General features: G+C 33.5%; 3 protein-coding genes across 5 annotated transcripts in view; 2 read left to right on the top strand and 1 right to left on the bottom strand.

Annotated features, from left to right (window-relative positions):
• Window positions 1–10,067, top strand: part of LOC121726095 (b(0,+)-type amino acid transporter 1-like) — a 28,439-nt gene extending 18,372 nt beyond the window's left edge. For all 3 annotated transcript variants that reach the window (XM_042113325.1, XM_042113324.1, XM_042113323.1), the window contains exons 2-9: window positions 5,224–5,466; window positions 5,570–5,839; window positions 8,248–8,373; window positions 8,685–8,829; window positions 9,025–9,252; window positions 9,339–9,435; window positions 9,514–9,835; window positions 9,937–10,067. In XM_042113325.1, the coding sequence (XP_041969259.1) occupies window positions 5,226–5,466; window positions 5,570–5,839; window positions 8,248–8,373; window positions 8,685–8,829; window positions 9,025–9,252; window positions 9,339–9,435; window positions 9,514–9,835; window positions 9,937–10,001 (1,494 nt within the window). In that variant the 5' untranslated portion in view covers window positions 5,224–5,225 and the 3' untranslated portion in view covers window positions 10,002–10,067. The remainder of the gene's footprint in view (window positions 1–5,223; window positions 5,467–5,569; window positions 5,840–8,247; window positions 8,374–8,684; window positions 8,830–9,024; window positions 9,253–9,338; window positions 9,436–9,513; window positions 9,836–9,936) is intronic.
• On the top strand, window positions 6,718–8,035 carry LOC121726097. The gene is made up of 3 exons (XM_042113327.1): window positions 6,718–7,279; window positions 7,461–7,644; window positions 7,735–8,035. The coding sequence occupies exons 1-3, from the start codon at window positions 6,954–6,956 to the stop codon at window positions 7,879–7,881; spliced, it is 657 nt and encodes a 218-aa protein (XP_041969261.1). The 5' UTR covers window positions 6,718–6,953; the 3' UTR covers window positions 7,882–8,035.
• Window positions 10,068–11,215: 1,148 nt separating the features above from the next.
• LOC121726096 (aurora kinase B-like) lies at window positions 11,216–14,198 on the bottom strand. Its single transcript, XM_042113326.1, has 6 exons — window positions 14,001–14,198; window positions 13,726–13,917; window positions 13,002–13,158; window positions 12,551–12,687; window positions 11,864–12,095; window positions 11,216–11,329 (listed from the first exon to the last, which is right to left on the bottom strand). Exons 1-6 carry the CDS (start codon window positions 14,072–14,074, stop codon window positions 11,246–11,248), a joined length of 876 nt encoding a protein of 291 aa, XP_041969260.1. The 5' UTR covers window positions 14,075–14,198; the 3' UTR covers window positions 11,216–11,245.
• Window positions 14,199–25,291: the final 11,093 nt, after the last annotated feature.

Below are 25,291 nucleotides of genomic sequence, written 5' to 3'. Positions count from 1 at the left end.
GACATGCCGCTTACATTTTCTTGATTGCCAATAAATAGGCTTCCTGTCAGTTTCGTCAATGAAGGATATTCGGTTCCCATTTCCAGTCTTACATTCTTCGTAATTTGAAATGAATCTTAGCTGCATAACAATCAATATTATAGGGTCTAATCCATACTAATATTATAAATGCGAAAGTATCTCTGTCTGTCTGTCTGTCTGTCTGTCTGTCTGTCTGTCTTGCTTTCACGCCAAAACTACTGAACCGATTGCAATTAAATTTTGTACACAGTTATTCTAGAGTCTGAGAAAGGACATAGGCTACATTTTGATGTGGGAAAATATCTTATTTCCATGAAAATATCGATGAAAATGAATTCGCATTGCGCGTGGCCAGCGCTCATCCCGGGGGTCCTGGGTTCGAGTCCCGCAGGCGGAACAAAAAGTTTTCAATGTTCCTGGGTCTTGGATGTGTATTAAAATAAAATTTCAATAATCTTAAACATATTTTATGTATAATATTATAAAAAATCCAGAAATATATCGACGCAATGAACATTTTAGTTCTAATACGATTCAACAGATGGCGTTTTATTTTTTACTTTATTGTACCATAGAACTAATCATACTTATTAGTTGTTAGTATGTTTTTGTTTATAGTTTTTAATACGTTAGAATATTATGTTTAATAATATAATCACTTAGTATAATAATAATCAATCTATCTTATCTTATAGAACTCCTACTGCATTTCTAATCCATACTATCCATACTAATATTATAAATGCGAAAGTATCTCTGTCTGTCTGTCTGTCTGTCTGTCTGTCTTGCTTTCACGCCAAAACTACTGAACCGATTGCAATGAAATTTTGTACACAGTTATTCTAGAGTCTGAGAAAGGACATAGGCTACATTTTGATGTGGGAAAATATCTTATTTCCATGAAAATATCGATGCAAATGAATTCGCATTGCGCGTGGCCAGCGCTCATCCCGGGGGTCCTGGGTTCGAGTCCCGCAGGCGGAACAAAAAGTTTTCAATGTTCCTGGGTCTTGGATGTGTATTAAAATAAAATTTCAAAAATCCATACTAATATTATAAATGCGAAAGTATCTCTGTCTGTCTGTCTGTCTGTCTTGCTTTCACGCCAAAACTACTGAACCGATTGCAATTAAATTTTGTACACAGTTATTCTAGAGTCTGAGAAAGGACATAGGCTACATTTTGATGTGGGAAAATATCTTATTTCCATGAAAATATCGATGAAAATGAATTCGCATTGCGCGTGGCCAGCGCTCATCCCGGGGGTCCTGGGTTCGAGTCCCGCAGGCGGAACAAAAAGTTTTCAATGTTCCTGGGTCTTGGATGTGTATTAAAATAAAATTTCAATAATCTTAAACATATTTTATGTATAATATTATAAAAAATCCAGAAATATATCGACGCAATGAACATTTTAGTTCTAATACGATTCAACAGATGGCGTTTTATTTTTTACTTTATTGTACCATAGAACTAATCATACTTATTAGTTGTTAGTATGTTTTTGTTTATAGTTTTTAATACGTTAGAATATTATGTTTAATAATATAATCACTTAGTATAATAATAATCAATCTATCTTATCTTATAGAACTCCTACTGCATTTCTAATCCATACTATCCATACTAATATTATAAATGCGAAAGTATCTCTGTCTGTCTGTCTGTCTGTCTGTCTGTCTTGCTTTCACGCCAAAACTACTGAACCGATTGCAATGAAATTTTGTACACAGTTATTCTAGAGTCTGAGAAAGGACATAGGCTACATTTTGATGTGGGAAAATATCTTATTTCCATGAAAATATCGATGCAAATGAATTCGCATTGCGCGTGGCCAGCGCTCATCCCGGGGGTCCTGGGTTCGAGTCCCGCAGGCGGAACAAAAAGTTTTCAATGTTCCTGGGTCTTGGATGTGTATTAAAATAAAATTTCAAAAATCCATACTAATATTATAAATGCGAAAGTATCTCTGTCTGTCTGTCTGTCTGTCTTGCTTTCACGCCAAAACTACTGAACCGATTGCAATTAAATTTTGTACACAGTTATTCTTGAGTCTGAGAAAGGACATAGGCTACATTTTGATGTGGGAAAATATCTTTAAATTTCCATGAAAATATCGATGAAAATGAATTCGCATTGCGCGTGGCCAGCGCTCATCCCGGGGGTCCTGGGTTCGAGTCCCGCAGGCGGAACAAAAAGTTTTCAATGTTCCTGGGTCTTGGATGTGTATTAAAATAAAATTTCAATAATCTTAAACATATTTTATGTATAATATTATAAAAAATCCAGAAATATATCGACGCAATGAACATTTTAGTTCTAATACGATTCAACAGATGGCGTTTTATTTTTTACTTTATTGTACCATAGAACTAATCATACTTATTAGTTGTTAGTATGTTTTTGTTTATAGTTTTTAATACGTTAGAATATTATGTTTAATAATATAATCACTTAGTATAATAATAATCAATCTATCTTATCTTATAGAACTCCTACTGCATTTCTAATCCATACTATCCATACTAATATTATAAATGCGAAAGTATCTCTGTCTGTCTGTCTGTCTGTCTTGCTTTCACGCCAAAACTACTGAACCGATTGCAATGAAATTTTGTACACAGTTATTCTAGAGTCTGAGAAAGGACATAGGCTACATTTTGATGTGGGAAAATATCTTATTTCCATGAAAATATCGATGCAAATGAATTCGCATTGCGCGTGGCCAGCGCTCATCCCGGGGGTCCTGGGTTCGAGTCCCGCAGGCGGAACAAAAAGTTTTCAATGTTCCTGGGTCTTGGATGTGTATTAAAATAAAATTTCAAAAATCCATACTAATATTATAAATGCGAAAGTATCTCTGTCTGTCTGTCTGTCTGTCTTGCTTTCACGCCAAAACTACTGAACCGATTGCAATGAAATTTTGTACACAGTTATTCTAGAGTCTGAGAAAGGACATAGGCTACATTTTGATGTGGGAAAATATCTTATTTCCATGAAAATATCGATGAAAATGAATTCGCATTGCGCGTGGCCAGCGCTCATCCCGGGGGTCCTGGGTTCGAGTCCCGCAGGCGGAACAAAAAGTTTTCAATGTTCCTGGGTCTTGGATGTGTATTAAAATAAAATTTCAAAAATCTTAAACATATTTTATGTATAATATTATAAAAAATCCAGAAATATATCGATGGAATGAACATTTTAGTTCTAATACGATTCAACAGATGGCGTTTTATTTTTTACTTTATTGTAACATAGAACTAATCATACTTATTAGTTAGTATGTTTTTGTTTATAGTTTTTAATACGTTAGAATATTATCTATACTAATATTATAAATTCGAAAGTATCTCTGTCTGTCTGTCTGTCTGTCTCGCTTTCACGCCAAAACTACTGAACCGATTGTAATGAAATTTTGTACACAGATAGTCTAAAGCCTGAGAAAGGACATAGGCTACTTCTTACTGGAAAAAGGGGTTGTAAGGGGGTGTTTATGCGTAAATTTGTTCAAATTAAGTTAGTTCCAAAAACTGAAACAGATGGCGCCAAGAGTCGCCTAGATCGCGCTATCGCTTGCTCATATGTATTTCTATAAGAGGTGGTACCATGATGAGTTATTAGTATTTGCGATTCTTTCGATTGTTATACATGTTATTAAATATATCACACCTACCAACATAGATATCAGAAACAGTCTACCAATAATAAATAATGAATAGTTTATGGGCATTGGGCAAAGCTAAGGTTGTGTAATGCATTATGCAGCTAAGTTGTGTAACGCTAAATAAGCTTTAAAATTTGGTATAAAAAGTTTAATAAGTAAAAAAAAAAATCATATTATGTGCACACTACACGGCTGTTTTGGGTATTTTGATTTAAGGGGTACCAGGGTTTTAAAAAGCTTTTGACACCCATTTTGTTGACACCGCGCGCTATAAACTGAAGTCCACGCGGACGAAGTCGCGGGCAACAGCTAGTATTAAATAATGATGATAGTAGGTACAAAATCAGTAATTATAATAACAGCTTATCGAACTGATAAAATGACAGACGTGATCGTTTCTAAGTTCATCAACCAGGGTTCAACAGTGTAGGGTCACGCAGCTAATTAAATTACATTATTATTATATTGCACTCATTATCTACTTATTTAACGTGCATTTCAATCAGAGATTTCCAAATAGTGCATCGCGATTGCCTGCAGGGGCACCAATGCCTCTACGCGCTACGAATTTCGCATGAACAGCTACACGCGCTTCCTGCAATCACACTAATTATAAAAAATATACCTAGGTATGTATTAAATTAAAAGAGAGAGCTTATATTCGCCTTAACTACAAGCTAAATATAACTAGACCACGGAGAGGAAGAGATAGTCAGATCCCTGGGTTCAAAAATCTGATCTTTAATCCTCCCTTTGATTTCATACTAGCGACGAGGTGCCCCGGAGGGTGCATTTAAAAGAGACGTGTTACGGGCTGAGAAAGTTTGAGATTAATTGTTAATATTCTGAGACCTGAGTGTCTCAAAGATCAGACACACTAAACTTAGCAAGAAAAACGATACTACCAGATTTTTTGTCTTTGCTTCATTATATTGTTATTGTTTTTTTTTTATTATTTTATCAAATTTGATTGCGTTAAAGTACTTTTTGTCAAACCAAAAATAATTAATATAAGTATATCACATATTATAAAATATTATTTTTAACAGCTTTTGTGTTAACTTTATCTGCTGTGTTCACTATCCTTGATTTAATCAGCATACAACGCTTTAAAATATGGCTTCAAATTTAGTTTTAATTAATAACAATAGCGCAAATGTACCGAAATCAGCAATTTTATACACTTCCAATTGCACTTCCAGGACTCTACCATTTAATATGAGAGAAATACTTGACATTCTGTTAGGTATGTAACTTGCCTACAGGTAACTAAACTAAAAACGCTGTTAGTTGAGCAAATAAAAGTTACAAGTTATGATAGCTTGATAATGATTGGTAAGCCGTAAGTGTAAAGTGCCTAAATAAACGAAAAACGGGTCTATTTGTTGCATGGAACGTGTGCGAGTCTGACTAGCACTTGGCCGGTTTTTTCAATATAACGTCTGTTATTTTTACATAAAAACTGACAAATAAACCGAGGGCTATTACAAAAGTTTTCATTATCAACTTTACCGACCTAATAATATTTTTTGTTTCAGAAATGGCTGAAACGGACAATAATTTAAGCAATGTAGAGAAAAGTAGTAACCCTAGAACGAGCACATGTGGAAGCGCCATAAAGCTCAAAAGAGAGCTGGGACTCTTCTCAGCCGTCAACCTTATTCTAGGAGTTATGATCGGTTCTGGGATATTCGTGTCTCCAGCGACAGCTCTACAATACTCCGGTTCCGTTGGGCTATGTCTTATTGTGTGGACAGTATCCGGTGTTATATCATTACTAGGTGGGTGTAGGTAAGATACCTATCATTATGATTTTATTAAAATTAATATTTTTATGTAACTTATTACTTAGGTACTAATAATTATGCTACATGAAATTTTTAGGTGCGTTGTCGTTTGCTGAATTGGGTACAGTGCTAGGAAAATCGGGCGCTGAGTATTCGTATTTTAAAGAAGCATTTGGAAAAACACATAAATATTGGGGACCACTGCCATCATTTATATGTGCCTGGATATATGTTATGATTCTAAGGCCAGCTGAGGTGGCTATTATTGTAATGACCTTTGCTGAATATGCAATTCAACCTTTTACGACTGATATACAACAAGATTATAAAAATACGGCGATAAAGTTAGCCTCTCTTGCTGCATTATGTAAGTAAAATAATTACGTCATACTTTATTAATTTAAATTTTAAATAACTATGGGCGTGGACCTGCGTGGACCTGTCTACGGTGCCGCGTACGGTGTGCCGACCCGTGTCCCTATTCAGTCGACATTTGCGCTCAAACAAGAGTGCTTGATATAATATTATTATTATGCCTTAAAGCTGATTGAGACTTAGCCACAGGACTGTGCGATTAGATTGCATTCAAAATTTCTGAAATTTCCTGTCTCTTTGAAACATAGAAATTAATGTTCTAAAGACCTAACCACATGACCTAACCTTTTTATGACTCGCTTCGTGGCTAGAGCTATAGCGTAATCAAGTGATTAAGGCTTTCTTCACAAGCCGAAATCATAGTTTTAATTCGGATCACAGACTACTTAGGGATACTACGTATATTCGGATTTTAAACATAATAGCTCTTGGCACGTTCATGAATCGTTTAAAAATATTATCGTTTAAAAGATCAACTGACATCCCGAGTTTTGCTGGGAATACGAAAGAGTGACGTTGTGTTTTTGTATTATTTTCCTAAATTTGTGTTATTTCGGTTTTTAATGTGTAATGTTGGTAAAATATTAACCATTAAATATTCGATGTCATGCACAAGTGTGGGCAAGTGATACAACTTCAAAAAACGTGCCATTTTGTGTTCCCTCCAAAACTCCATCGAAAGTTTTAATAAAGGGTCTACCACTTTACTAAAACAACTGACTTGACTCGTTGACTTTACTGACTACTTTTTTAGACTTGACGATCATCTGGAAAAACGACTTTAAATTTTGTAAACTTTTCACGAAAAAAAAATTTTTCCCGCCATACTTTACTTAACACTAGCCATGGTTAAAAGCCGAGCGCCATATTATGAAAAAAAAACTGACATCCCAAACGTCATTCGTATCTGTCATTGTCAAAGTTTAAATTTTGTGACCGTTTATTGCGCGAAAGAATATTTTTATCAGGGCGTCTATTATTTATAGTCTTGTGGATTCTATTGTTTTGTGTAATGTGTTACGTGTATTTATTTTAAAATACAGAGGTTTTTATGCGAGACTCGTGACTTCGTAGTATATTCATGTTCTAATATAACGGGAGGCAACATGTCTGATTCGTTAAATGCCCAAACAAAAGCCAACCTCTCTAAAAACATTCAACACTTGCACGAGAAATGTGTGGATGTGTTCAATATAATTACAAATGCACCTTTGGATGATGGTATATCACCGGAAAGTATTGGTGAAAAAGCATTATGTTATGTAGAGGGCCTTCGCACCAATATTCAAAACGCAAACACAGATGTTATTAATGACGAAAATCTAATACTAAATGAATTTCTTGCTGAATCCAAGGAGAGACAGGTACAAATTAAAGAACTGACAGCGTTTACAAGAGGAGCAATATTCGAAATTGAATATGAGATAAAAAGGCAAGTATTGCAATCAGCCAATCACATTTCTTTTAATTCTGCAATAATTTTCATTACTTATAAAGTTAATTTCTAACATGTATCTTTGATTTAGTTTTGTTGTCTTAGTGTGTGTATAACTCTTGATCCTTAGCTTACTTTCTTATTATATATCTCTTGATCCTTAGCTTGTATCTTTCAGATTGAAAAACATAACCCAGATCAGTGAAGAAGCACTGTCTCGTCCCAGAGTAGTACAGCATGAAATTCTTTCAGAACATATTCACAAAGCAAGGTCTACATTTCAAACTTTGAAGTCTGAGCTTCTTGGTGTTGTTCAGTCTATCTTCCCGAATGACAGTGAAGCTATTCTCAATATTATTCGGGTAAGTTAGAATGTATATTTAGTTATTATATGACTATTATCTTTTTTTACTTGTGAAGATTTTTATTTTTATTAATAATTACTGTTTTAGCAACTAAATCAAGAAAAGAGCAACCATGAGTCAAACGGATACATACCTATAACTCATGAATCATTCTGGATCTTTGAATTTCTACAAGATATGAAAATTGTGTCTTTGAATCCCTACAATAATATGGAAGCAAAATTGGCTTACTAAAAATCCAGGACAAAATAAAGGCCTTTTTAATTAATTGTAATTAAAGTTCAAAGTATTATCGCTAATCAAATAGTACAAATATTGTAAATTTAGATTTTGATGATTCAAGTTCTGTAAGTTTTATGTGAAATGTAAATTAAAGGTTTTATTTTTTATTCTGCTTATTATTGGCACCTTTACCTTTAAAGATGGCTCATATAATACAACTTTGTTCAAAGTTTCTTCATTCAGGCTATGTATTAAAATATTTTAAATTTTAAACATAATTTTAGCAAGAACCAGATCTTTTATTGTTACATCCAAACAGAAGCTCACATAATATTTAATTATTATTTTAGTGACTTAATATAAACACTTTTTTTTCAGTTATTATGACATACATCAATATAACAAGTGTAAAGCTGTTTGTTAAAGTTCAAAATGTGTTTGGTGTGTGCAAAGTGTTTGCATGCCTTATTGTGATTGGAGGCGGCATTTATGAATTAGCTAAAGGTATGGACGCTACCTACTATTTCTACAGTCTGTTCACAGACCACATAGTTTGTACTGTAAGATAGCAAAAAAAAATTGCGTGAGATAAATTGATGGGTCAATGTATAAATTTCTATGTGTTCTGTGACTGTATTAACAAGATAACGATGCTTTAACTTTTACAGTAGAATCAATAAAGTACTCAAATTTTACACATAGTATGATGGTGATCATGACAATAATTTAGTTGATCTGGGCAAATATATTCAACATTTGCCCAGTTCAATAGAACTATTACTAAGTATATTTAACTAATCTCATTTTGGTTTCAGGAAATACTGAAAATTTAAATAAAGGTTTTGAAGGAAGTACTACCAGTGCTGGGGGGATTGCTCTAGCATTATATTCTGGTCTCTGGGCGTATGATGGCTGGAACAGTGTGACAGTGGTCACAGAAGAAATTATCAATCCTGGCATGTAAGTATAATCAAATGGATCTTAATAGGTGCTGTGACTATTTGAACTAATGATTTCACCTAGTAATAGAAAGTTGAGACAGAGCCCCCATGACAATATCAGCCAAGTGCTACAAGATCCTGAGATAGATATAGTTACCTACTTATATCAATATCATAAGGATATGCTATAATATTTACGTCACTTTGTTTTCAGAAACGTCCCACTTAGTATATTGATAGCAGTGCCAATGATAACTGGTCTCTATGTTTTCATGAATGTGGCATACATGTCAGTACTGAGTTATGCTGAAATGACCTCAGTGCCTGCAGTGGCAGTGGCGTTCGGCACTAGGGTCCTTGGGCCTGCTAGTTTTTTGATACCTCTTGGAGTAGCTATAGCCACATTTGGATGTGCAATGAGTGTACAGTTTGGTGTTACCAGGTACTACAAATTTACTTTACAATATTTCCATTTAATAACTAATTGTATGATATACAAATTGATAATATCAATCTTGATCTTTTTAGGGTATGCTACACAGCAGCCAGAGGTGGACACATGTTAGAAGTATTTTCATATGTCAATGTAAAAAGACTGACACCAGCCCCTGCGGTGGCTTTTCAAGTAAGCACTTAATTTTATGTTATTTTATCATAAACATGCCTTTATTGAATTAAAATAATGAAATTCCTCTTGTTGCAGGCCTTACTGACGTCAATTTTCATAATTGTTGGCAATATAAAGACACTAATTGAATTCGCCAGTTGGTTTTTGTGGTTTTTCTATGGATTGGCCATGGTTGCATTGCTGGTGTTGCGGAAAACACAAGCTGATAAGCCCAGACCTTACAGGGTGCCCACAATCGTGCCATGTTTTGTATTACTAGTGGCAATATTTCTGTCCATATTGCCTATAGTGCATGATCCTTCTATCAAATATTTGATAGCAATAGGATTCATTGTCATGGGGATGGCTGTGTATACTATATTTGTGTACCACAATAACTCACCTACCAGATTACTTAGTGAGTATTGCCACTATTTTGAAAAATATTGAATGGAAATCTTTGAATTTCATGTTTTTTGTAAGTACAAATGTAATATTATGTTGTTTGTTTATTTTCAGATAAAATTACATTCCTGACGCAAGTTCTTTTTGAAAGTGTGCCTCCTAGCAATCGAGAAGACTGATTTTATGATACTACATAAATGTAAATACTATATTTTATAATTTTAATATAAGCTAAATTAAGTGTCCTCTTTATTTTATCATCTTCCTAAAATAGCTGTAGTAAAATTTTAAATCAGTGAAAGTATTTCAAGCCAAAACAAAAATAAAATGTGATTTAAATTATCAATAATATATAACTAGGTACTAGCTTGCTACTAGCTGTCCCAGCAAACACTGTTTTGCCATTATAAAGTTTTTCGCCCATTATATTATTTTATTGAAGTGTCTAAATATGTATGTTACGTTAATATCCATAGCTATCCCTCGACCGAGGCGACCTCTGTGGCTCAGTTGGTGGGCTATTGGTAGCTCAAGCCGGCGGTCGCGGGTTCGAGTCCCGCCGACGGAACAAAAAAGTTTTCAAAGTTCCTGGGTCATGGATGTGTATTATATAATAAAAATCTTAAATATATGTATAGTATAAAATATTAAATTTATTTCCGTTGTCTGGTACCCGTAACACAAGTCCTTCAGGTACTTACCACGGGGCCAGACTGACGTGGTGTGAAGCGTCCATAGATATATTATCCCGTTGCACAAATAATGGTCGCCGTCAGTCTCGAGTTGTAATAATTTACTATTTATTCAATAAATGTACTTATCAATATAAAAAGTAGCCAATAGGCATGATGACTATTTTTTTTTTCTTATCGGTAATTGAAGGACACTTAAAAAATAGAAACATCGTTGAAAGAATGACTCTGATAGCTTAAAAATTCACCAAGATATGACAAATCGTAGTTTGTACGCATCGGGAGACAACTTTGTTCGACAGGTATATTAAATATTGCCTTTATGAAAGTGGTTTCATATCAAAAGTTGCTTTTCATTGCATAAGTTATCGAATTGTATACAAATATTAAGAAATTTAATTGAAAAAAAAATCGACTTGAATATCCAACTTTAAAGGCGCATAACAAAAAAAATACAAATGCTATCAAGCTGAAATTTTGGGAACACTTATTTTTTACCGTGATTTCTTTATTTTATTAACAAAATTCGCTAATCTTTGACCTTGTCATCATCCCTATTCTCAGACCTACTGAATATGCATAATATAAAATTTGGTAAAAATCAGTAAAGCTGTTTCGGGAGAGTACGGTAACTAACATTTTGACACGAGAATTTTATAATAAGATTTTATTTTTATATTTCTTCAGTAAAAAATCAACACTTAAATAACAATAATTTGCACAGCATAACACTAAACATTTTGAAAATTTTGCACCCAATAATGTTTCTTCACACCATCTAATGAAAGCCTCTCCTTGCTTGACTGTCTTAATAACTGCAAAAAAAAACAATGCATTTATCTGGGATCAAAAGCATCCTATGTCCTTTCCCAGGACTCCCCAAGTTTTTTTTTATGAAATAAGGGGGCAAATGAGCAAACGGGTCACCTGATGGAAAGCAACATCCGTCGCCCATGGACACTCGCAGCATCAGAAGAGCTACAAGTGCGTTGCCGGCCTTTTAAGTGGGAATAGGGTAATAGGGGAGGGTAGGGAAGGGAATAGGGGAGGGCACGGAAGGGAATAGGGTAAGGGATTGGGCCTCAGGTAAACTCACTCACTCGGCGAAACACAGCGCATGCGCTGTTTCACGCCGGTTTTTTGTGAGAACGTGGTATTTCTCCGGTCGAGCCGGCCCATTCGTGCCGAAGCATGGCTGTCCCAAGTATCTCCATACCGAATTTCATCAAGATTATTCCAGTGGTTTAACCGTGAAGAGGTAACAGAAAGACAGACACACTTGCATTTATAATATGTATGGTTTATATAAAAGAGTAAAAAATAAAAAAAACGTTAATAAAAGTGAGTACCTGGGATATCAGATCTTTAGCTCCTTCAGATACATATTTTGGGTAAGTCATATCTAAGGCAAGAATTCTTGTGTATGTTTTACTTTGGCCCTCACTTTCAAAGGGTGGTTTTCCAACTAAAAATTCATACAATAAAATTCCGATACACCACTGATCTACTGACACATCATACACCTCACGTTTGATCATCTCTGGGGGAAGATAGTCTAGGGTTCCACACATAGTTTTCCTCCTGCAACAGAAAGTATTATAAATAACAGTTCCATGACCTGAGTCTAAAGGTGATCGACAATATTTATCAGCAAGCACGCGCATTTTAGAATTTGTTGTATGAAATGATGTAAAACCTTGCACATTCATTTGCACCTACACACTGCATTTTGTGTATTACCTATGTGGTGCGTTTGACGTGTACTGTGCTAACAAATGTTAATCTACAATATATTTAAAAGCAAATGTACAAAGCCTCACAGCATGCAGAATACCATACTATTACTTAGCTCTTGCGGAAGACCAGCGCTGAATATGCCTCTAGGTGTACCGGCACATGCCGAGCATGAGCCAATTTGCGGCTATGTTTTGAAATAACTTACTACCTACATTATATTATGTAAATCGGTACCATGTATGTAGTTGCAAATAAAGTTTATTATTATTATTAAAATATAGAATATCAATGAAATATACCTTTCTGATGGTGCATGAACAGACCAACCAAAGTCTGCTAATTTCAGGTCCCCATTGTATGAAACTAATATATTTTCTGGTTTAATGTCTCTGTGAATCACATGTCTCTGATGGCAATACTCCACAGCATCTGCAACCTATTATTATTTTAAATTATGTGTTAATTTACAAGCATTTATTTTTTAAAGAATATATTTTTTTTAATTATAAATAAAAATACTTTATTTGCATTTTGCAAATAAAGTCTTTGAATATTTTAACTTGTTTTATGATAATTCCTTAGGATTCATATTATGTTTTTTTAAGATACAGTTAAATAAAACATCAGTATACAATTGCTGTGTAGTTAATATAGTGAATGATACAATTGCTGTGTAGTTAATATAGTGAATGATGGGCAAAGGGTCTGCTGTCACATGAAATGGAGATCAGGGTATGTATGAGGGTGTACCTGATAGATATATCTAGCAGCTTTATTCTCTGGAAAGCGACCATTGGGTGAATTTGTGAGATGCTTGTATAGCTCTCCCCCAGCTGCAAATTCGACCACCAGATATATTCGACGCTCATCATGAAACCATGTCAGTAGACGTAATATATTTGGATGTCTGAAATGGTAAGAGAAAGTAGACATCACTATAACCACTTTCTGGTACAAATCATATCCCACTGAACAGTGTACTTTTGTGGAACATAAAGTAACCTGTTTTAGTTTGATTGTTGTAGTTTCCTGAGCCTTAACTAAATTATGATAGGAAATACTATTGTATGGTTCACCATTCAGCATGTCGATGAACTCACACGTTTTGCCTTATCATCAATTCTAGTTTGTATAAATGTGCAACAATCATATCAAAATAAAGCAGAGCATTATTAAGCTTCAAGAGCGTATTATTTAACACCTATCATCAGCATCACTATCAGCATCAACACTATCATTCAGCATCCAACATCATCATCTGTAGGTGACAACCCCTACAACTATCACTATATTTATAGCAGTTTTTCCAGAAGTAACATACACTTGACTAACAAACTTTAGCTTTTGTAATATTGGTTTGATGTTACATTAATTGAGATACCAACAGCCAAAAAATGAGCTCCTTTTATGTTCTAGTAAGGCAATATTATTTCCTGTAGAAACTAAATACTATATCTACTTATCCTATACTTACTTTAAATGAGACTGAATTTCGATTTCTCTTAATACTTGTCTTTCACAATTCGAATGGACTATTTGAGATTTAAAAAGCGCTTTGATTGCTACGAGATAACCAGTCTTCTTTTCACGAGCAACATGAACATGTCCAAATTTTCCTTGTCCTAATTCTGTACCAAGTTCAAAATCTCTAGGTGCCCATTTGTAGCTGAAACAATAGTATTATTAAATATTGATCCTTGAATGATTCAGCACTTACAAATTAATAAAAAATAACAGAATAAAACTTACGATTTTCCGTAAGAATCATGACTTTTAATCTTGGATACAAGGTCTGCAACTTCATCGTTCTTGTTAATATCCATGATAGCAACAGCCAACAGACCAACAATAAAATATGAACGAATGCAATACACTCAAAATATTATAAACAAAAACCAAAACAAAAACAAGGCAATTCAAAAATTGTGCAGCAAACCGTTGCTGTATTTAGAAATTTGAACCCATAGAGGTAATAAAGTACACTGTGCCATAGAGTTAATATTACCTTTACCGATAGAATAGGTAATATTAACTCTATGTTTGAACCATAGACTTAATATGGTTTATGGTTTGAACCACAGTCCACAGATTAAAGTTATATTTGAACTCACAGATAATAGGTAAAAAAATGAATTTTTAGCCATAAACAGTCTATACTTTTGACAGAAAGCACTATCCTGCATTGCCATAGCATAATATATAGGTCCTGGAAGTTAGCCCCCCAAGATTATATTTTTTTGTAATTTTTTGATTTTTATACTCGTATATCGTTTGTTCGTCGTTTGTTCGTGATTGTTCGTTATAAATAATCGTTTGTTCGTTACTAGTTTATTTAATAAAAAATGTTTTAAAATATGATCTTAAGTTAGCCCCCCCCATTCTAATTTTTAATTAATTTATGTTAATATTGAATTATAAATATTCATTAATGTTTGTTCGTCGTTTGTACGTGATTGTTCGTTATAAATAATCGTTTGTTCGTTACTTGTTTATTTAATAAAAATTAATTTAAAATATGATCTTAAGTTAGCCCCCGCATTTAAAAATTTTTAATAAGATGCCAATATTGAGTTTTAAATATTCATTAATGTTTGTTCGTCGTTTGTTCTTGATTGTTCGTTATAAATAACCGTTTGTTCGTTACTTGTTTATTAAATAAAAATTAATTTAAAATATTATAATCTTAAGTTAGCCCCCTCATTCTATTTTTTAAAGAATTTATGATATATTGAATTATAAATATTCAATAATGTTTGTTCGTCGTTTGTTTTTGATTGTTCGTTATAATTAATCGTTTGTTCGTCACTTGTTCATTTAATAAAAAATAATTAAATATGCTCTTAACTCTTAAGTTAGCCCCCGCATTTTAATTTTTAATAAATTTATGTCAATATTGAGTTTTAAATATTCATTAATGTTTGTTCGTCGTTTGTTCTTGATTGTTCGCTATAAATAATCGTTCGTTCGTTACTTGTTTATTAAATAAAAAATAATTTAAAATATTATTATCTTAAGTTAGCCCCCTCATTCTATTTTTTAATGAATTTATGACAATATTGAATTATAAATATTCAATAATGTTTGTTCGTCGTTTGTTTTTGATTGTTCGTTATAAATAATCGATTGTTCGTCACTTGTTCATTTAATAAAAAATAATTAAATATTATGCTCTTAACTCTTAAGTTAGCCCCCGCATTTTAATTTTTAATAAATTTGTGTCAATATTGAATTATAAATATTCATTAATGTTTGTTCGTCGTTTGTCTTTGATTGTTCGTCATAAATAATCGTTTGTTCGTCACTTGTTTGTGTAATAAAACTTAATTAAAAAAAATCTTCTTAATTTAGCCCCCCGTTTTAAATTTTAATAAATTTATGTTAATATTGAGTTATAAATATTCATTAATGTTTGTTCGTCGTTTGTTCTTGATTGTTCGTTATAAATAATCGTTTGTTCGTCACTTGTTTGTGTAATAAAACTTAATTAAAAAAAATCTTCTTAACTTAGCCCTTTTTAAATTTTAATAAATTTATGTTAATATTGAGTCATAAATATTCATTAATGTTTGTTCGCCGTTTGTTCGTGATTGTTCGTTATTAAATAATCGATTGTTCGTCGCTTGTTTATGTAATAAAAGTTAATTAAAAATATCCTTTTATGTTAGCCCCCCAGTCTAATTTTTAATAAATGTATGTCAATATTGAATTTTAAATATTCAATAATGTTTGTTAGTGCTTAAAAGACGTTTGTTCTTCCTTCTTTTTTGTTTAATTAACAATTTTTATAATTATTATTTTAGTCTGGCTTACCCAGCATAGGTATATTTCGACTGGTAACATTATTCTGAAGTTGATCTTTGTCGTCTATGGTTATTGGATTTCATGATTTTGATACTTGGGAATAAGGCAAGGTTATTTAAATATTATTATGGTTATTATTTTTTACGTCTTTACTTGTCTGTGGCGCCTTGAGCGGGTTTCGCCACAGGCAGAGGTTTCTACACGCCCAGCATACACTAAAACTGCAATTTCATGTTTATTGTTTTGAATCAAATTAATTAATTTTAATAAATTTTTAGAATATCTGGAGTTGCAGCGTATACCACAGGCCACTACATTGCTTATTGCCAGCGACTAGGAGGTAATTGGCAAATATATAATGATTTGTCAACGAAACTCGAATCGGTATATATTAGTACCAGAGTTGAGCCCCACGCAGTGTTTTATGTCCTAGAATAATAATTATTATTGCACCAAAAACATTTTCATGTAAAAAAAATTTCAAGACGAAACCATGATATAGTTCGTGGTGTCAAAAAGTAGCGAGATCATGATATAGAGCCAAGTTCCTAACCTTACATACCTACTCAGCCCTAAATCAAAACCATTTTACACATAAGTCGCGGCAAAATACTTAATAGAAACTTGGCTCTACATGAGATCTCACTACTTTTTGACACCACGAACTATATCGTCTCGATTTGGCAACATTTTTAGTTTTTACATGAAAATATTTTTAGTTGGATTTCATTTCTTTTTGTAAGTTGGTTTATGTTTTTTTCTTTTGGTTAATTGAATTTGGAAATATTTCAAATTGAAATTGATGAAAACTATTCTTCGAAAAGTAATGGCGATACAGCTGTTTAGAATAGACATATTCGTTTCATTTTCATGTGCATGTGCAATAATAGAAATGGGGAGCTAAGCTAAGTGAGGATCTAACAGTTAAATGTGTTAACTCATATTCCATGAATGTGATGTGTGTGAATTCATATTCCATTACACAATATCATCAACTTCACTCGATAGAAAAAATGGAAAGATGGTATCAGGGAATCTGCAGATTACCTAGGTAATGTGCAGTTTAACGTATTCTGCATTCTAACGGTAACATATACAATATTTATTCTAGTAACATAATTTAATATTTTTGTTGTTCTGTAGACATTGATATTGATTTTTTTTTTGTATTTTTAATTGATGTGACAATGTAATTAATTCTATTTTAATTGTTATTAATTTTGTACATGAATTTTTGTGTTATTTTTTATTTTTTATACCAATCAATTATTATGACATTTTAGCTGGATAGTTTACATTGTTGCTGCATTATACTATTTTTTTTATGAAATAAGGGGGCAAACGAGCAAACGGGTCACCTGATGGAAAGCAACTTCCGTCACCCATGGACACTCGCAGCATCAGAAGAGCTGCCAGTGCGTTGCCGGCCTTTTAAGAGGGAATAGGGTAATAGGGGAGGGTAGGGAAGGTAAGGGAAGAGAATAGGGGAGGGTAGGGAAGGGAATAGGGTAGGGGATTGGGCCTCCGGTAAACTCGCTTACTCGGCGAAACACAGCGCAAGCGCTGTTTCACGCCGGTTTTCTGTGAGAACGTGGTATTTCTCCGGTCAAGCCAGCCCATTCGTGCCGAAGCATGGCTCTCCCACGTGTAACTTAATTAACTCTTAATTAAGATATTTAACCTATTTATTATTATTATTATTGACTAAGTATTAATTAATATACTTAAATCGCATGTTTTATGATGAATCGATTTTAAAATGTTTTAATTGCTATTTTGATGTGACTTTTACTTTAATTTTAGATAAGGAAATAATGATCATAATATATCAGAATACTGGGCTTAACTATAGTTTGTGCGTTTTATGATGATATGCGTGACACATTATAATTGACAATAGTAGGGAAGTTACCTAACAAAAATTAATCGATAGTTTAAAAATATCGAATCACTTCGTAAAGGAATTGCAATCGAAATTATCGATTTCGTACTGACATTTCAGTGGTGCCGGCGATTTAAGATAGCCGCCCTTTTATATCGATTTGATTTCGATTCAACAGAGTCAATCTCTATTGACATAAGTTTCGTTTCATGCTTATGACATTTTTCAAATGTTTTCGTAACAATAATTTTATACTCCTATGTCACAGTTAATATTTATAATTTTTATTAATAAGTTAGCATTTAGCATCCTTTCATTTTTATTTATTTACAATTATAGGAAACATTTGTTTTTGTAGATGGAATATAATTTATTACATTTTGATTTATTTTGTTTTCTTGTAAAAAAAACCTGTAGCAAGGAACATGAAAACTGTCACCCATATCATCGAACGCACAAACTATAAAGTGACGTAACTTGCAAATGACCGCTTAATCGTTATTGGTTGTCATCACTAGTATTAATAAGAATAATTTATTCAATTTATCGTAACAAAAACACATAAAATACGCATAAGAATAACAAAAAAAAAACTTAGAAATAAAAAATAAAATATTCTAAAAGAACCAAAACATGTTGTGAAAAAAAAAGAATAATATGTAAGTACAAAAATAGCAGTGCTTTTTTTGTAAGTACTTACATATTTATCATATTGAAACCCGTTTATGTAGAGCAAGACAGCTAGCAAAAAAGGCTAAAATGGTCGCTTTGAAGAATCATGATATGAATCATAATATGATTCATTTTTCTAAAATCGCAAAATGCAACTCTGCTTGCAATTCATTTCTGTATCTTTGTAGTTGATTTGACATTTGTCAGTTTGACAGTTTTGACAATTCATTTGCTGAATTGATTGAGAGGAATTGCTAAATGTGACCATTTTAGAACCGCTGTACTTATAACGTTGATTATTTAAAATAATTGTATGAGAGTCGTGACTTGTGTGATATTATTTTTGTGAATAATATTATAAGGTTATATAAATAAATAAATACTCTTGGCTCGCTAAATAGTGGTTTATTATTAAAATATGACCCAAAATCTATTGAACATAGGTATCTCAGTAATTAAACCGGCTGTATAACATTATACCGACAAATATATATTACAAAAGTACTATTTTCTAGGTAGAAAATTTAATTTAAAAATGATTCAGATCTTTATAACGCATTCCGCAAGACCAAGGAACATGAAATTGCAGTTTTAGTGTATGCTGGGCGTGTAGAAACCTCTGCCTGTGGCGAAACCCGACAGTATATATTAATGATATATTATGTCTATGGCGAAACCCGCTCAAGGCGCCACAGACAAGTAAAGACGTAAAAAATAATAACCATAATAATAATATTTAAATAACCTTACCTTATTCCCAAGTATCAAAATCATGAAATCCAATGACCATAGACGACAAAGATCAACTTCAGAATAATGTTGCCAGTCGAAATATACCTATGCTGGGTAAGCCAGACTAAAATAATAATTATAAAAATTGTTAATTAAACAAAAAAGAAGGAAGAACAAACGTCTTTTAAGTACTAACAAACATTATTGAATATTTACAATTCAATATTGACATACATTTATTAAAAATTAGACTGGGGGGCTAACATAAAAGGATATTTTTAATTAACTTTTATTACATAAACAAGCGACGAACAACCGATTATTTAATAACGAACAATCACGAACAAACGGCGAACAAACATTAATGAATATTTATAACTCAATATTAACATAAATTTATTAAAATTTAAAACGGGGGGCTAAATTAAGAAGATTTTTTTAAATTAAGTTTTATTACACAAACAAGTGACGAACAAACGATTATTTATGACGAACAATCAAAGACAAACGACGAACAAACATTAATGAATATTTATAATTCAATATTGACACAAATTTATTAAAAATTAAAATGCGGGGGCTAACTTAAGAGTTAAGAGCATAATATTTAATTATTTTTTATTAAATGAACAAGTGACGAACAAACGATTATTTATAACGAACAATCAAAAACAAACGACGAACAAACATTATTGAATATTTATAATTCAATATTGTCATAAATTCATTAAAAAATAGAATGAGGGGGCTAACTTAAGATCATAATATTTTAAATTAATTTTTATTTAATAAACAAGTAACGAACAAACGGTTATTTATAGCGAACAATCAAGAACAAACGACGAACAAACATTAATGAATATTTAAAACTCAATATTGACATAAATTTATTAAAAATTAAAATGCGGGGGCTAACTTAAGAGTTAAGAGCATATTTAATTATTTTTTATTAAATGAACAAGTGACGAACAAACGATTAATTATAACGAACAATCAAAAACAAACGACGAACAAACATTATTGAATATTTATAATTCAATATATCATAAATTCTTTAAAAAATTGAATGAGGGGACTAACTTAAGATCATAATATTTTTAATTAATTTTTATTTAATAAACAAGTAACGAACAAACGGTTATTTATAACGAACAATCAAGAACAAACGACGAACAAACATTAATGAATATTTAAAACTCAATATTGACATTTTATTAAAATTTTTAAATGCGGGGGCTAACTTAAGATCATATTTTAAATTAATTTTTATTAAATAAACAAGTAACGAACAAACGATTATTTATAACGAACAATCACGAACAAACGACGAACAAACGATATACGAGTATAAAAATCAAAAAATTACAAAAAAAAAAATATTGGGGGGCTAACTTCCAGGACCTATAATATATACTGTCGTCAAACTGTCGTAAAGACCACCTGACAACTCGAAAATGCGTGACCATTTTTGATCTGTCAATGTGTGCGTGGGCTAGTGATGTATATTTTACTATCGATAGTATAGTATTTTGCTATCGATAGTTTAGTCCGTTCGAGTTATTTTACCTGAGTTTCTATAAGAAATAAATAATATGCAACTTTGATAGATTTGTATTTCAAATTACGTATCATAAATTTTAATTGGCAAAAAAAGGTGACGATTGGTGACGGTATTTTTTTATCGATATCTAGTAACCTAACCAAAAAATATCGTTATGAAAATACCGGTAAATATAACGATATTTTCTGGTATCAGGTATGCGGTATGCATCGTGCACCAAATCTCACTCGCAGCCCAACTTCCGACTTCCAAGCACCAGTTTTTATATACGTGGGAGAGCCATGCTTCGGCACGAATGGGCCGGCTCGACCGGAGAAATACCATGTTCTCATAAAAAAGTGGCGTGAAACAGCGCTTGCGCCGTTCGCCCCCTTATTTTCATTGAAAAAAAACTTTGACTTAACAAGTCAAGATGGTGCTGCAATTTGTTTAGTCAATGAATGCAGAAAATTATGCATGGTACCTATGTCCGTATTTATTTACTTGTTTTAAGTGTGGCGAATGCGGGGGATTGTCAAAATATGGATAATTATTTGTATGTCTTAATATTTATAACTAGAATTCTAAGTTTAATACATATGTATTTTATAGACTGTAATTAAAAATATCAACACATTTAAAAAAGGAAGCACAAAATTATATGATAGCATTTACAAAATATGTAGGTATTATAACACGGAGAATATTTAAAGGAGTGTAGCCCGTCGGATCAGAGGCGCTTTGCACACGACGGGGTGGGGCGGACCGGTCAATTTCGCCGCGAACGATAGCACAAAGGGAATCCTACAATATGTATTACCAACGCACACCAAGGGCAAAAAGACCGCTCCGCAGGTCCCCGGCGGGCTCTGGCGGCGTGACATGTCCGTGGATCACACAAACCAGTTTACATGCAGTAACGCAGACGGTGCGGTGGCGCGAGGCAGCAGCTAGCTCTATTATCTCTATCTCCACTAGAGCGAACGTCCTGAACTGACTGCCTCTACTCGTCGTGTGCTTTGTGTACCACCTCGCCTCGTAACGTTATCAAAGAACATATATTTACCGTTATAAATCCTATTTACCGTTATAATATTTACCGGTAATAATTCCAATTTTTACCGTTATTTCTAGTATCGGGTAAATTTTCATACCGTTATCTATCTTGAAGCAATAACGTTATGAAAAAATACCTACCGGTATTTGAAGGCCGGCGGATGGCACGGAGGACTGCAATGCATCCTGCATGGAATGGGCCACTTTAATGATAGAAGCGTTTTTTTTCTCGCCACGTTCATATAAAGCCTTGTCGAACTGTATAGCCTAGCTATAGCCTATAGTTAACCATGGCCTGTGTCGAATATAATTGTATGTTGGTAAAACAATATTCTTTTATTTCTATATCGTCAGATCCTTATTTTGCTGTTCTGGGGTCAGATCAGTCAGGTCTAAAGTCTAGTCAATGTCTAAGGGGGGTATTACATTATCATTTATATATGATCATTTCTATGATTATAATTATATAGGATCCAATATATATGATCATTTGATCATATCTGCATATTACATTATCATATTTCATTGTTCCTATTTTACGTCATATGTGGTTTCAATAGCCAATGGAGAGCGCTAACGCTGACAGGTTTTGACGTCAGGGTTACTAGATCTCAGAGAATTCGATTTGTCAAAAGACATCGTCATTTTTAATATGGCTTGTTTTTTGTTATTTCAGCAAGATTATCCAAGTATATAATTAGAAAAATAATTACATTACATTATTTGAAACATATTAACGAACAAGAAATTAAAAACTCTTTTTTATATTAAATAACTGGCAACACCTATTTCTATGACCGTATTGGATCCCATCTCTCAGCAAATGTCAAAAATCTATAATCAAGGCAGAAATGAATCATATGTCTATATTACATTATCCAATATCTTATATCATTGACTCAATGATCTCGGATCCAATATAATAACCTAATAACCCCCTTAGTATAATCTAATCTAATAACCCCCTTAGTATAAAGTCAATGCAGTCAAGAAGTCAAATCACAAGTCACAACTCACAACATCACTCTTTCGTAAATTCCCGACATAAGCAGGGCTTCAAATGCCGGTATTTTTTCATAACGTTACTGCTTCAAGGGTATAGATAACGGTATAAAAATTTACCCGATACTAGAAATAACGGTAAAAATTGGAATTAATATTACTGGTAAATGTTATAACGGTAAATAGGATTTATAACGGTAAATATATGTTCTTTGATAACGTTACCTATTGTAAAATAAGTACTTAATTCAATCAGTCAATTCAGTATGCAGTATGCACAAAATTAAACTAGACGTGTCTGGTGAGTGGTAGTAGTGTATATATTATAGGAAAAATGACGTCTAATGAGAATGACATGGTCAGTACTCTGTACTTCAGTGCTCAGCATCTTTGTTCAAATATTACTTGCAGACGACGGAGCAAGGTAGGCTTTTTGTCCACGAAGGAATAAAGACCGCGTCTGCCCGTCGATGTCTGCAGCTGCCCCTCGCCGCGTAGGTACACAAAGCACACGACGAGTGGAGGCAGTCAGTTCAGGACGTTCATTCTAGTGGAGATAGAGAGAATAGAGCTAGCTGCCACCTCGCGCCGCCGCGCCGTCTGCGTTACTGCATGTAAACTGGTTTGTGTGATCCACGGTGGGAAGCCGCGGACATGCCGCGCCGCCAGAGCCCGCCGAGGACCTGCGGAGCGGTCTTTTTGCCCTTGGTGTGCGTTGGTAATAGATACCTATTGTAGGATTCCCATTGTGCTGCCGGTCCGGTCCGCCCCGCCCCGTCGTGTGCAAAGCGCTTCTGATCCGACGGGCTACGCTCCTTAAAATATTCTCCGTGTTATAATACCTACATATTTTGTAAATTTTGTGCTTCCTTTTTTAAATGTGTTGATATTTTTAACTACAGTCTACAAAATATAATATATTATGTATTAAACTTAGAATTCTAGTAATAAATACTAAGACATACAAATAATTATCCATATTTTGCCCATCCCCCGCATTCGCCACCAGGGCCGTCTCTAGCCCATGTGGCGCCCGTGTGCAAACATTACCCTAGCGCCCCCTAACAAGCGCGCGTGCGGTCAAAATGAAATGGGTACAAAGTAAAAGTACAGTTTGCCCGGCCGCTTAAGGGTGAAGACTCTAAGCGGTGGCTTCTTTCGTTCCACCAGACGAACTATAACAGCACATCAAGTTACCACATAGGTACTGTCAAATTTCTCCAATATACAAAAGATAACAAACTCTATTGTTATTTGTTTGTAGATTGAAGTTTTTTTCGGTTTTGACCATGATGTGCTCTTGAGTCTTGACTGACCCTAACAAGCCTAACCCCAAAACGTAAATTTTATATCGCTTAAGTACTTCAACTTTACTTTAAATTTCATGTTCTATACTTATTAAACATCACATCATCACAACATTGGTATTATTTCGATTTCATTATTCGATTTCATTGAAGAGCTCTAACTTCTCTACATCCGAAGAGCCAGCATGGCACAGTTTGTTTTCTAAATTAGAACACTGTGCTTTTTTGTATCTAAATCCAAATCCTCCCATTACCTATTTTGAAAAAAGGAGCGATAGGACACTCACTATTACACCAAATAATATAATCTTCATTTATGTGTTTTAAGGTTCATTTCACGTTGAAAAATAAAGATTATAATATTTATAAAAGCCGAGCCGCTCATGGCGCGCCTTGCTTTTCTGTAAATTGTAATTCTACAAATATAAGAAGAGCTTCGGATATGCCTACAAACTGTTGTACAGTTTGGCAGATAAAAAAATGTATGATAGCTGTATCTGTTTATTGAATAAACCTTTTTTTCATTTTTCATTTCATTTTTTCATATTGACTTGTTCAAGTTTTTTTTTTATGAAAATAAGGGGGCGAACGAGCAAACGGGTCACCTGATGGAAAGCAATTTCCGTCGCCCATGGACACTCGCAGCATCAGAAGAGCTGCAGGTGCGTTGCCGGCCTTTTAAGAGGGAATAGGGTAATAGGGGAGGGTTGGGAAGAGAATAGGGGAGGGGATTGGGCCTCCGGTAAACTCACTCACTCGGCGAAACACGGTGCAAGCGCTGTTTCACACCGATTTTCTGTGAGAACGTGGTATTTCTCCGGTCAAGCCAGCCCATTCATGCCGAAGCATGACTCTCCCACGTATATAGAACTGGGGCTTGGAAGTCGGAAGTTGGGCTGCGAGTAAGATTTGGTGCACGACGCATACCGCATACCTGATACCAGAAAATATCGTTATATTTACCGGTATTTTTATAACGACATTTTTTGGTTATGTTACTCTAATCGATAAAAAAAATACCGTTATCTGGCTACCATTATGAAAATAC

The sequence above is a fragment of the Aricia agestis genome, chromosome 4 (assembly GCF_905147365.1).
Source record: "Aricia agestis chromosome 4, ilAriAges1.1, whole genome shotgun sequence".
Lineage (NCBI taxonomy): Eukaryota > Metazoa > Arthropoda > Insecta > Lepidoptera > Lycaenidae > Aricia > Aricia agestis.
The sequence above is the reverse complement of the archived record's forward strand: the minus strand, read 5'-3'. Positions and strand labels throughout refer to the sequence as shown.

Bases quoted from the DNA above. Each gene is read 5' to 3' on its own strand.
- LOC121726097 (XM_042113327.1), top strand. From the start codon at position 6,954: ATGTCTGATTCGTTAAATGCCCAAACAAAAGCCAACCTCTCTAAAAAC. The intron at 7,280-7,460 runs GCAAGTATTGCA...TGTATCTTTCAG, and splicing joins ATTGAATATGAGATAAAAAG to ATTGAAAAACATAACCCAGA. The intron at 7,645-7,734 runs GTAAGTTAGAAT...TTACTGTTTTAG, and splicing joins CTATTCTCAATATTATTCGG to CAACTAAATCAAGAAAAGAG.
- LOC121726096 (XM_042113326.1), bottom strand. From the start codon at position 14,074: ATGGATATTAACAAGAACGATGAAGTTGCAGACCTTGTATCCAAGATT. The intron at 13,918-14,000 runs GTAAGTTTTATT...CTATTGTTTCAG, and splicing joins CATGATTCTTACGGAAAATC to CTACAAATGGGCACCTAGAG. The intron at 12,688-13,001 runs GTACACCCTCAT...AAATAATAATAG, and splicing joins CTGCTAGATATATCTATCAG to GTTGCAGATGCTGTGGAGTA.